The sequence below is a fragment of the Vombatus ursinus genome, unplaced genomic scaffold, assembly GCF_900497805.2.
Source record: "Vombatus ursinus unplaced genomic scaffold, bare-nosed wombat genome assembly UNPS02014825.1, whole genome shotgun sequence".
Lineage (NCBI taxonomy): Eukaryota > Metazoa > Chordata > Mammalia > Diprotodontia > Vombatidae > Vombatus > Vombatus ursinus.
The window spans coordinates 9,853,302-9,866,943 of NW_020954603.1; the positions used below are offsets into that span (position 1 = coordinate 9,853,302).

At 42.5% G+C, this 13,642-nt stretch overlaps 1 protein-coding gene across 4 annotated transcripts in view; it reads left to right on the forward strand.

Annotated features, from left to right (window-relative positions):
• The window catches only part of TGFBR3 (transforming growth factor beta receptor 3), a 235,195-nt gene that overhangs the window by 169,007 nt on the left and 52,546 nt on the right, over nucleotides 1–13,642 (forward strand). For all 4 annotated transcript variants that reach the window (XM_027838021.1, XM_027838022.1, XM_027838020.1 and 1 more), the window contains one exon: nucleotides 860–1,043. In XM_027838021.1, the coding sequence (XP_027693822.1) occupies nucleotides 860–1,043 (184 nt within the window). The remainder of the gene's footprint in view (nucleotides 1–859; nucleotides 1,044–13,642) is intronic.

Genomic DNA, 13,642 nt, shown 5'->3' on the forward strand with positions numbered 1-13,642 from the left:
TCTGCACAGGGCATGACCTTCTGGTGGTAGGGCCCCTTAAGACGCTAAATTTTATGTTAGAAAATTGTTTTGTGAGCCCAAAATAAGAGCAAAAGAGGGAACTGGATGTTCCTCAGGAATATTTCCATCCTCTCAGTGGTAGCCTACTAAGTTTCCTTTCTTCATTTCAGAGAGATTTTTTTTTGTTTAGATAACTGATATCAGTCACTAGGTTCAGAGTCCCTAGTGCTGTGGACCATGCTGGGCAGACACGGACATGTTCTCTTTTTAGTCCACTGTCTTCATAGCTGCCCAATTGACAGGCTACGTTTAAAGATCTGGCCTGGTCCCTCCTTTCCATGCATTTAATGTCTCTTTTCCTCCTCCTCCTCCTCCTCCTCCTCTTCCTCCTCCTCCCCTTCAGGCAATCAACATTTCAGCCAAAATAGCCTCTGTTCTTTCACTTGACATGCCTTCTCTTCCTAGGGCCTGGAATGTTCTCCCTCCTCAGTGCTGCCTCTTGGCTTCTTTTGTTTCATTCAAGGCTTGGCCCAAGTACCTTTTCTAGGAAGAAAGATCTAGACCTGGAAGGTCTAGTCCAGAAGCTTTCTAGTCCAATCTCTTAATTTTTAGAGATGAAGAAACCGAAGCCCAGAATTTCATGGCTAGTATGTATCAGAGGTGGGATTTGAACTCCAATTCTCTGACTCCAGAAGCCGGGGTCTTTTCACTGAACCACACTGTCCGTTACACCTTAGAATGTTAGCTCTGTGTGAGGCAGGGACTGACTCTTTAATTGTTTTTGGATGGTGATTATAAAAAGTAAGTCATTAATAAATTCTTGTTGATTATTTGATTGATTGAATTCTGTTTCATATAGGTGTCAGAAGGTTCTGTGGTCGAGTTTCCGGAAGGAAACTTCTCTCTATCAGCAAAAACAGAGGAAAGAAGCTTTCCCCATGGAAATGTTCACTTGTTGCAGTGGGCCCAGAAGGAATATGGTGCAGTCACCTCTTTCACAGAACTCAAGATATCGAAGAATGTTTATATCAAAGTGGGTGAAGGTAAGTTGATTTGGCTGATGAGAGCCCGTCAGTTAAAGATGGCAGCCAGTTCACCTTTTCTTTGCTGGGACCAGGACCATGGAGAAAATTTCTCAGAGTCTGGGATACATATCTCAGATGAGATAATATATGTAGAGGGCTTTGCAACCTTAAAATGCTATGTGAACATTAGTCATTGTTCTTGTAACTGCTATCTCACAGAATCCCAATCGTCTACTTCAAAATGTTCATTTGTGTAGAAGGTTTAATTGGGTTACTCAGGGGTTAACATGCAAGTTCTAGAGTCAAGATGATCAGAATTCAAATCCTGATTCAGATACTTATTAGCTGTGGGACCCTGGTCAAGTCATTTCATCTTTCTCTGCCTCAGTTTCCTTTCTTTAAAATGAAGGGGTTGTACTCGATTGTCTTTGACAGTCAAAGTCTGTGATCTGGTTATCCATAAGAAAGCAAGAACTCTCTACCCACCCACCCACCCAAATCCACTATATTGCCTTGAAGACTGGTCCTGAATGTGTGTGTGTGTGTGTATGTGTGTGTGTTTCTCTGTGGGATAATTTCAGTGGCCACAAGGGCCAAAAGAAATCATGGATCTGAAGTGACTCCTAGAACAAATACCCAGGTCAGCTGAGCCATGTTATCACAGCATTGTTGTTGATGTTGAATCATTTCAGTCCTGTCCCAACTTTCTGTGACCCTGGGGCAAACTGAGTTAGGTGACTTTCCCAGGGTCATGCAGCTACTAAGTGTCTGAAGCTGTATTTGAAGGCAGGTCCTCCTGACTGCAGGGCCAGAGCTTTATTCACTTTGTCACCTAGCTGATCAGGCTAAAGTAAATTAGACAGGGCCTAAAGGAAGCCAGGGCTTAGGTAAGCAAGAATTTAAACAGGAATTGAAAATATTCCACTGTGTATCCCCTAAAACACTGTTTCTTCAGCCTAATTATTTTCCTTTCGGTTGCCATCAGGTGCATCCAAAATTCTTTCTCTATCATTAAGTGTGCGTGACTGGGGGAAAGTGGGAATGTGAGATTTATGGACTGTTCAGGGCTGACACAGGCAGTGTAAGACATAGTTCTCATTCCCTCTTTCTCTCCTCTCCCCCCACTTTCTCCCTCTGACTTTCCCTCTTTCTCTCCCTGCCCCCCTTCTTCTCTCTGTGTCTGTCTTTATCTCTTTCTCTCTCTCTCCCTGCCCCCCTCTGTCTCCATCTTTGTCTCTGTCTTTCCCTTTCTGCCCCACCCCATCCCCACAGCACCAATCTGTCTCTCTCTCACAGGTTGGCATGCATCCTAGATTTTGGGAAAGCATATTTCAAAAGGTTCATGAGGAAGTATCCCATGGAGTAAAATGTTCAGAGGAAGTCAGCCAGTCAGCAAGCATTTATTAAATACCTACTGTGTGCCAGGCACTGTACTAAGCATTGGAGATGAAAAGAAAGGCAAATGACATTTCTTTTCTCAAGGAGATGGCAGTCTAATGGGGGAGAACATAGCACATTCAAATAGCTACGTACAACCAAGATGTACAAAGATACCTTAGGGATAGCTCCAGAGGGAAGATACTGAGATGGAGGCTTTTTTCAGAAGGTTTTACATTCCCTGAGGCCTGAAGGAAGCCAGGGAAACCTGGCTCCTGGAGTTAGAGCTGAGAAGGGATTCTAGGCAGAGAACGGGATGAGAGATGCTTAGGAATGAAATTCTGAAGCTGGGAATGGTAACAATTCCGTTGAGGAGGAAAAATGAGATTTGTCTGAAGAAACCAACGTAGGTGCCCAGGGAACTCGGCAAGAGAATGAATAGAAGATGGCACCGCAGTTCTATGCAAAGAGCGTCAGGGATTCCGAAGCTGAGAATGAGCCGAGGTGGATGAAGGGAGTTAAGGATGACGTAAAAAATTGACTGTTGTTGGTGTGTAGCTTGGGAGCAAAAGAGAGATCAGATGCTTTGTTTGGGATGGTTGGCCCAAGGATAACTAAGAGAGCCAAAGCTTCTTTCATTATTCCTTTTGTTTTCCTGGTTACATTGTAAACAACAACAGAAATGATGAATCACTGTGTGACCACGGGCAAGTCACTTAACCCTATTGCCTAGCCCCCCCCCCAAAAAAAGAGAAATAATGAATCAGGAGTTGGTACCCAGCATAGGTACTAAGAGAGCACCTAGCTTCCGTTTATGAAGTCAAGGCCCCTGGCCCAGATGAGTTCCATCTTCTGCTCTGGAAAGAGCTGGTGGCCCTGTACTGTCTTTGTCTTCGACTGTGCTGTACTGTACTGTAGTGTCTTTGCCAGATCATGGAAGATGGGATTGCTGCCACAAGATTGGAGAAAGGCAGATTTCCCGATTTTCGGAAAAAGGGAAGGTCCCAAGGCAGGGACCAAGGGGCTGGAGGTACCGAGAAGGTATGAATTTCAGAGTTGATTTGATATTGCAGGAAGATGAGTTTCTGGAGATGATGGTAAAGTCCAGGTGAACAGCCAGGTGAGAAATTTCCCAGTTGAGTGAACATGGGCAGACAGAGATTAAATGACTTGTCCAGGATCATACAGCTAAGAAGAATTTGAGAAGGGATTTGAATTCAGGTCTTCCTGGCTCTAGGTCCAGAACTCTAGCCACTGTACTACCTATCTGCCTCTGACAGATGGTGCAGCCTCTGACAGGGTAGGGGCATTGGGCTGAATTTATTAATAAGATGAAATTCAAAAAGTAGAGGTAAATGTAAAGTCTTATGTTTGGATACAAAAAAAATCATTTTTCACAAGTACAAGATGGAAGAGGCATGTTTAGATGGCTTCGAGAAAGAGAATTTAGTGAGCATTTATTAATGATAGTTTTGAAGGAAGATCTGGGGGTTTTAGTGGACTGCAAGCTTGGTCAGCATATGAGGCAGCATGTGATGGGGCAGCCCCCCCCCAAAAAAAAACAACTCCTGCTGGGATCTTGGGCTACATTAAGACGGGCATAGTTTCTAGGAATGAGCAAGTGCTTAGCACAGTGCCTGGCACATTAATAAATGCTTGCTCTGGGACAGCTAGGTGGCGCAGTGGATAGAGGTACCGGCCCTGAAGTCAGGAGGACCTGAGTTCAAATCCGGCCTCAGACCCAACACTTGACACTTAACTAGCTGTGTGACCCTGGGCAAGTCACTTAACGCCAATTGCCTAAAAAAAAAAAAAAATGCTTGCTCATTGATTGATTAAAATGACGATCCCACTATGCTCTGCCGTGGTCAGACCACATCTGTAGTGTTTAGTTCTGGGCATCACAGTTGAAGACTGAGATAGCTAGATGGCTTCCAGGCTGGTGAAGGGCTTTGAGCCCCTTTTATATATTATCTGCCACAATTGATGAGAATTTAAGCTCTTTGAGAACAAGGACTAACTTGCTTACTTTTGTTTGTGTCCCTCTTTCTTAACCCGGTGCTTGGCACATAATAGATGATTCATAAATGCTTTTTTCATTCAATGCCTGGTGCATAGTAAGTACTTGATAATGCTTTCTTTCATTCATTCAATTCAATCCAATTCAATAAACCATTTTTAAGTGCCTACTATGTGCCAGGCACCATGCTGGTTTTTAACCTGGGGTCCATGAGGTCTGTGGATCAATTTCAGGGAGTCTGTGAACTTGAGGAAAACAATTATTTATTGTTACTAAGCTCTGACTAAAATTTAGCATCTTTCAATTATTTAAAATAAATTTTCAGTTATTTAAAATATTTTTCAAATATTTTATTGGTGCTCTTTTATTCTTTTTTCATCTCTGTTACTTTCCTTTTCCTCCCAGAGAAGCCTTTCTTTTTAACAAGTAAGTACAGTCAAGAAAATCAGTCAACATATTGACCTTGTCTTAAGATGTGTGCCTTAGCAGCATGGAGTAGTGGATTGGGTACTCAACTCGGAGGCATGAAGACCTGGGTTCAGATCCTGTCTCAGGCACTTATTGGCTGTGTATTGCTGGGCAACTCATTTACCTTCCCTGTGCCTCAGTTTCCTCATTTTAAAATGGGACAGGTAAAGATCTTTTCCAGCTCTAAACTGAAATGCTATGGCTTCTCTGCCCAGAGGCTGGAAGCAAACTTCATGGTCTTTCTTCTGAAGTCTTCATCGATCACGCATTGATAGGAGCTCTGAAGATTCCTTGGTCGTCATATACATTTTTACTTGCTTTGGCTTGTTTTCATTATTTCTTGTTGTCCTTTTCCTTTTTTGTTGCCAGTCACCACCCTATAATTAAAGCCTTTATTATCACACCTTTAGGCAATAACAAGAAAAAAGGGAATAATTGATAGAACAAGATTATAGAGGGTGGGGGAAGAGAAGTGGGGACAGAGCCATAACTAGGGTGGGACAATCAGAGCTTTGACCCAGGGCCCTGAAATTTAGAGGAGGTACTTCAGTACCTTAGAAACAACTGAACTTTGCAACTGGTTAGTAAAAATAATGAATTAAAATAGAAGGCTACCACTTTGCCCCAGGTGAACTCTTCCCAGCTGGACCTTGCCCTGCTCACCTATACCTTCACCCCTACCACAGCCTTTCCAGCAGTCATCTCATACTGTCCCAGAGAAACTGATCTGATGGTATGTTTTCTGACACTTGCCCTGGTATAACATTGCTAGTTATGGCTTTGGAAGTGGCAGGAGGAACAGTGCCCCAATCAGTACGAAAGCTTTCTGGTCACTGTCGTGCCATTAAACTTGAAATCAAAGGTGACTTGTGATTTTATGTGATAGTAAGATTTCAGTTAAATATTTATAACTGCAGAAAAACCCTTCAAATCTTTTTATATTCGCGGTGTTTATTTCATGGATGGTTACATTATTGGAGAAAGAGCTGGTGTTTTGCCTTGATAAGAGATTGCTTGTTTCAATCTCCTTGCTTTGGAGAGGGATAGAAATAACCCATGACTTAATTATGAAAGTCTATTGTTCTACTAACCCCTTTCATCATATTTTTGGTCAAGTTAGGATAGGGTATAATTAGAGCCAAAAATAGCTCCCTGGAAATAATAAAAAGATTGGGACAGATGCTGTCCTGCAGTCAAGGGAGTGTGTAAGAAGGAGACCGTCATAGGTCCTTTGTGGTCAGGTGTCTTTTGCTGATCCAGGATCTATGCTAGGGTGCCTACTTGGTGCCAGCATTGTTCACACAGCACCGGACCTCCAGTCTTTTTTGTTTTTTTGGTTTTTTTTTTTGGTAGGGGGAAGGGAGCCTTGGGCTACGTAAAAATGCAACAGAGCTCAAGGGACCATAGTAAAATATGGCCCTAATAAAATAAAATAAATAAAATAAAAGCTGGCTGCCTGGCAGAGTAGAATCTAGTGAGAAGTGGAATTTCAGACCAGGCCTGGATCAAATGAGTAGCATTGGGTCACTGAAGTCACCTGGAAGCAGGAAACCGATAAAGGGGGCAGAGGAGCCAGATCCCTTGGGCAGGAAGTGGATATCTGAGCCTTAATCCTCTGTAGAGTTTGTGGAAGGTGTCCCCTCTGGAAAGCCCACAGCTTAAAGCACACACAGATGGAGGCATTTGTTTCCTTAAATAGGAAATTAAGGACCTGATACGTGTCTTCTTTGGTAAACAGAGAAACAGGAACATAAAAGGTGTCTCAGTCTTGCCTCCTAGATACCTAGCTTTTAAGTTTTCAGAACACTATAAATGATGATGATGATAATTAACATTTATATGGTTCTTCCTAGGTTATGTGCTAAGTGCTTTACAAATATTATCTCATTTAATCCTCTCAACAACCCTAGAAGGCAGGTACCGTTTATCACCTCCCCCCACTTTTACAGTTGGGGAAACTGAAGTAAACAAGTTAAGTGACTTGCCTAAGGTCATACAACTAGTAAGTTTCTGAAGTGGAATTTGAATTTATTATTTATCACATTTGACCCATACAACAACCCTTTAAAATAAGGGCTATTATTATCCCCATTTTACAGGTGAAGAAACTGAGGCCAGGGGTGGTTAAGCCATTAGCCCAGGGTCCCACGGCTAGTAAGTATCTGAGGCAGGATTCAAACTCCATCCAGCTCTATCCCAGTGGTATGCCACATACAATGGCAGTGCAAAGCTGGGCAAATCACTTAACTTCCCGATGCCCAGCAGATGCCCCTTGGCATAGGTAGAGGGAGATTTCCAGTTGGAAATTCCCAATATCAGTCAAATCACAGGTCTGCCTTACCCTCTCCTCCTCCCCAAATAAAAGTCAGAAATTAAATAATTTAAATTTAAGTACTTAAGTGGCCAAGGCCATGGGTGAGTCTAGGGAAAAGAACAAGGAAGGAGAAGTTGGCTTCTAGTTGGCTTTCTTAGTCTGGTGGGCTTTCCCTTCTTTATGCTACTGTTCTCTTTTGTTCTACTTAGTACCCAAGTAGTTCTAGGTATGTAGAAGCTACTTAGAACTCTTGTAGCGAAATTCTGCTTACAAATGACCAAGTGTCACCTATCTTTGGGAGCCAGGATGTGACTGAGAGTCATGGTCTTTGCCACAACAGATTCGCCCACCTCAGTGTCTTCATTTCAACCTTGACTCAGACAATCATTAGCTATGTGACCCTGGGCAAGTACTTCAGTTTTCTGAGCCTCGGTTTCCTCATCTGTAAAATGAGGGGATTGGGCTTCGTGACTTTTCAGGTTCCTGCCATCTCTAAATCTGTGCTCTTCTGACCTTATGATTTATCGCACGGCCTGTCTGTACCATTTTGTCCTTTAAACCATGGTACCAGGTGGTGGTAAGTCCTAAATCTATTGGGAGTCAGGAGACCTGGGGTCCATGCCCAGCTTGGCTACTCAATTGTCTCTATGACCTTCAACTAGTAATTTCTCAGAGTGTTTGGCATTAGTATAAAGAGTAGTAGACAGGATGCATGGTTCTAAGAATAACAGCTATCATTTATGGGCTATTTTCACATGGACAAAGTACTTTCTATATTTGTTATCTTCTTCAGGCCTCGAAATAGCCTTGCGGTAACTGTGAACTTGGCATGATCAGGACTGTTTTTATCTCCACTTTACAGTTGGAGAAACTGAGTCTCAGAGGCAGCCAATGATTCACCTAAGGTGATACAGTTGGCACATGTTGGAGACAGAATTAAAACTCAGCTCTCAGCCCACTTCTCTTTATTATATTGCTTTTTTTTCCCTAGCTGCGTGATATTGGACAAGTCACTTTAGTTTCTTTATTTGTAAACTCGAGGAGATTGGGTTGGGTAGATGATTTCCAGGGTCCCTTTCAGTGCTATGTCCTCTGTTTGATAAACTTTCTGAACCTCAGTTTCCCAATCTGTAAAATGCAAGGTTCAACCTTGATCTCAGTCCTATCCATCTCTAACATAATATTATTGAATAGCCTGAATCTTCTTGCCAGTCCTCGTCCTAAAATACATGCCAACACGTGGTTGGTTGCACCCTGATCTGCCAGGTTCTACCTAGGGTTCCCCTTTGTGTTTTCTTTTCTACTTGGCACTGACTGTCACTTTCAGTGCTAGCCAAGAGGGGGGTCGTTCTGAAGAAGAAACACATAATGCACCCCATCAACCCATTCTCCTTGCAGGGACAATGGCCTCAGACTTACGCATAAGTGCCAGCAGTGTTAAAATAGTTTCTTAGGACTGATAAATCGAAGCATGTATAGAATAATTTTGTATACATATATAGGTACATGCATACATACATACATACATACATATATATATGTACACACACACACACACACACACCTATTTGTGTCTAATGGTAACCACCTCTAGGGTGAGGGGGGAAGGGAAGAAAAAATTTTTTTAAAGTTTACATATAATTATATTGTATATTTGAAAGGAATAGCAAGTTATGCATAGTAGATTTGCAGTTTCATGTACAATCATCTTTTTATTGTACTATGTTATGAAAATGCTTGCTTTATTCCATAAATTAAAAATAAAATAAAATTAATTTAATTCAATAGACCAAAAAAAAAAAAAAAAAGAACTTGGGTCATTGGTGTGAATGAGCCCTACAGGGATCATTAGTGCAAAATCAGGGTACCCTTCAGGAAGAGATTGATGGCCCCAGAGCAGAATTCTAAAGCTAGTTAGTCCAAGCTGTTCCAGCGTGGTTCTATAGCAAGAGTTTTTAAGCTGCGCTCCATGGACCCCCCCAAAGGTGGATTTCAGAAGGCATGGGCACTTGGATGGGCGGGGGCGCGGAATATGTCTTTATTTTTGCTCATCACTAACTGAAAGTGAGCATTTCCTCATTTCCTCCAGTGATAAAGGTAGGTAGCAAACCAGGATTCTGAGAAGGGGTCGCTAGGCTTCACCAGACTGCCGGAGGGGACCGGGACACAAAAATGGGGAAGAAACGCAGCCTGTGGTTGGTCACCCTGACTTTGCTTGAAGACCTTCAGAGAGGGGGGACTCTTTCTGTTTTTAGAGACATCCGATTATTAGGGAGCGCTTTCTTACATTGATCTGAAACCTTCCTCTTTGCAAACTCTCCTTCATTTTTCCTTTTTCTACCCAGTGGGGCCAACCCAGACAGTCCAATCCAGGGGTGGGGAACGTGCAGCCTCAAGGCCCCGTGTGGCCCTCTAGGTCCTTAAGTGCAGCCCTTTGACTGAATCCAGACTTCAAAGAACAATGGCCTCGTGGCTGCAGGTTTCCCACCTCTGCTACAATCCCTCTTCTATATGAAGCTCTTCAAGGCCTTGAAGACAGCTGAATCCCCTACATCTTCTTTTCTTCCGGTGAATAAATTCCCCAGACAGTGAGGCAACTGCTTGGCTCAGTGGCTAGAGGGCCGGACCTGGGGTCAAGAAGGCCTGAGTTCAAATGTGACCTTACCTACTGGCTATGTGACCTTGCACAAGTCAATTAACTCCTCTCAGCTTCAGTTTCCTAATCTTTCAAATGGGGACCATAATAGCACCTTCCTCCCAGGGTTGTTGCGAAGAGCAAATATGATGATATTTGTAAAGTGATTTGTAAACCTTCAAGTGTTCTCTCTCTCTCCCTCCATACACACATATATGTGTAGATATATTATACATATAATATATATAATATTTATATCTAAATATACATGTGTATTATATTAACCAGTCAAATAATCATATCAATTAATCACAATATGATTATTTAATATTAATATTACTTATAATTATATTCCTTATAATGTTTATAAATAATATATAGATTATATATCTACACATATGTATGTATATGTTAATATGTATCTACACATATATGTGTAGCTATGTTATGTAATATGTCCATATTATAGAATATATCTATATCTATGGATGTCTATGTATATTATTTCCCCTAACTGATCCTCATGTATCATGAACTCCAGGCCTTTCACCATGTTGGTAGCTTTCCTCTGGGCACTCTGGGCTTTTCTCTTTCTTAAAACATGGGCACTAGAAGTGTGCATCATGCCTCGGTCGTGGTCTGAACAAAGCATAAGTTATCTATTTGGTGACTCCCCCTCTGCTCCCCATCTCAAGGAGACAGCTTGTATATTCCAGGCCAACCCAGGACCCCGGCTCTAAAGTACAACCATCAGGATGCAAACACTGGTATCTTGGGACTGATATGGTCCCAGTTGTAAATAACTAAGCTGACTTTCCTGGAAACTTACGGGCCTGATAGCTCTGCCTGGTAAAGAGATATGACTCGGGGCAGTGCCAAAGAAGGCATTTGGCATTTATCTGGCTGTTGACCACTTGATTTCAGGTAACTATAAATTAAGGCCGTAAGTGTTGAGTGTTGGGAAGCCAAGTATCTCCACAGGATGAAAGGAAACTCATCACTCCTCTTAGGGACCCCTAATAGGGAACTGACATTTGGCAGTCCCAATTCCTAAGCCACATATGTAGTCATAATAATAATAGTTAATGTCCCTGTTTGAAAAGAAGTGTGATATAGGAGATAGAATTTGAGGCTTGTAATCCAGCAGACCTGGATTCAGATTCTATATCTAGTTGTGTGTCTCTCTACACAGGGGAAAGCTGAGGATCATAAGAATCCCTGTGGTACATTTTAATAAATAATTCATGAAGTCCGGTGGGTAGGAGATTAGGTGACCCAGTGATGGAGCCCAGCTAGGACTTGGAGTCGTAGGAGGACCTGAGTTTGAATCTGACGTCAGGTATTCCCTAGCTGAGTGCCCCTGGGCAAGTCATTATACCTCCCTCTGTCTCAGTTTCCCCATCTGTAAAAAGTGGATAATAATGAGTTACTATAAATACTTTGTAAAACTTAAAGTGTTCTGTAAATGCTAGCTATTATTATTAATTAGGGAAGGATTATTGTAAAAATGTGGCTTCTACTGTTAGGCAATCAGTTATTTTTTCAGGTCCCTAGGTATCTTGTTAAGTAAATCACCACCCAAAAATTGTGCAAGAGATGCAGGGAGATAGATAGAGTACTGGACTTGGGGTCAGGCAGGCCTGAGTTCAAATCTTGCTTCAGACAATACCTAGCTGGGTCACCTGGGGCAAGTCACTTAATCTCTGTCAGGCCTCAGTTTCCTAGTTTGTATAATGAGGATGATAATACCACTGATCTCCTAGGATTGTTGTGAGACTAAAATGAAATCATATTTGTAAAGTGCTTTACACTAAAGTATTAAAGTATTCTATATGTGCTACCTATTATCAGCAGCAGCAGCAATAATCTTATCAGCATCATCATTATTATTAATTCATCTAGGAGAACTATGACCAGAAAAGAGAGGGGCTGTATTTTGTTAAAAGAGAGGGACAGGGGCAGCTAGGTGGCGCAGCGGATAGAGCACCGGCCCTGGAGTCAGGAGGACCTGAGTTCAAATCCGGCCTCAGACACATAACACTTAACCAGCTGTGAAACTTGGGGCAAGTCACTTAACCCCAATTGCCTTACACACACACAAAAAAAGAGGGACGACCGATGGACAACTTGTATGCTCCATTGATTTCTGTGCCATGTCAAGAGAACTGTGAGATGTCTTCTCTATTTATGTTTGCAACGCACTTTACAAATAGAAGTGCCTTAATTGTCCTTGGGGGTAAACTGATTGCCTAGAGAATCTGACTCAGAAGGTATCCCATAGTTGTTGTTCAGTCATTTCAGTTGTTTCTGACTCTTCATGACCCCATTTGGGGTTTTCTTGGCAGAGATACTGGAGTGGTTTACCCATTTCCTTCTCTAGCTCATTTTACAGATCAGGAAACTGAGGCAAACAGTGGTAAGTGACTTGCCCAGGGTCACACAGCTAGTAAGTGTCTGAGGCTGGATTTGAATTCAGGAAGATGAGTTCCTGACTCCAGACCCCACAGAGTTCCATCCACTGGGCCATCTCACTGCCCATCTGATAAGGGGAATTATTTGGATAATATCCAGACCCACTGATCCTTATCTCAGTATTCTTATTTAGTAGGATGTAAGATTCTTGGGGGTAGAAATTGTTTCATTCTTCAAGATCGTATCCCCAGGCACAACGCCTGGCCCATAGAAGGCACTTAATAATTGTTTGTTGATTGATCGATCGATTAAGATAATGGTGCCCAGTCTTTTGACTCCAGCAGACATTTTAAAGTCAGGTCAACAAATGTGGTGGGCTAGGACGCCATTTTAATGTCCTGATGAGAGGTGAGCTGAGCAGATGGAGAAAGGGACCAGGGTTGGGGAGTTTCCACAAGAGATTTTAGGAGTATCGGAAGCTCTCACATTGGGCAGGCAAGAGAAAACACTCCCATCATGTAGTCCAGAGAACCAGAAAGAGACCTTTTTGGATACCTCGGGGCTCCTGATCAGCTGCTGGGGTGGGGACTGCCTCTTTTGGACTTACACCTGCCTGCCTGTGTGTGCAAGCCTATCCGGGAGCCTCCTTCATGTTGTTTCTTACATAGCTTACATGAGACCTCTAATTCCTTCATTTAAAAGGGGGGAGGACCCCAGGTAGGAGTAATAAAGTAAATGATACTGGGGGTCCCCTGAAACAAAAGGAAGAAAACCTTCTCTGAATATGACGTTCTGCACATCAGAAAGTAATGCTAAATCCAGGAAAGTTACCCCAGGTCCTTTTCTGCCTGCTTTGCCATGGGTGATCCAGCCAGGAGGAAGGAGCTGGCAGGAAACCTTTAGCAGAAAGTCGAGATTGGAGGGATCTGGGCAGACATGATGCAGACAGGGCACAGTCACAAGAAGCACCACTGGGCAATGAAAAAAAAATCCCAAGATCCTCTAGGCAGGGAATGAAAGTCCCAGTTTCTGTAAAGTGGCAGATTTACCGTAGTGTCTCTGGATTCCAATGGATAGCAGTGCCTGGCACCTCGCAGGTAGTTAACAAATGTTTGTTGACTGACTTACTCTGGATGTCCCGCATCTCTCTCAGTTATTTGACAGCTAAAGAGTTTGTGTGTGTGTGTTGGTGGGGGAAGTGTACTTCTAGCAAAGAGGAAAACAATTACGAATAGGAGATCTCAGGAGGTTGAATAATTTTAGGGGTGACAAAATTTTATTTCCAAAACTCATAATATTAATCCTGCAACAGACGCGCATATTCATTTTAATTCAACAACCATTTATTCAGAGCCTTCTGTTTGTTAGGCACTGGAGATGTAAATCCTCAA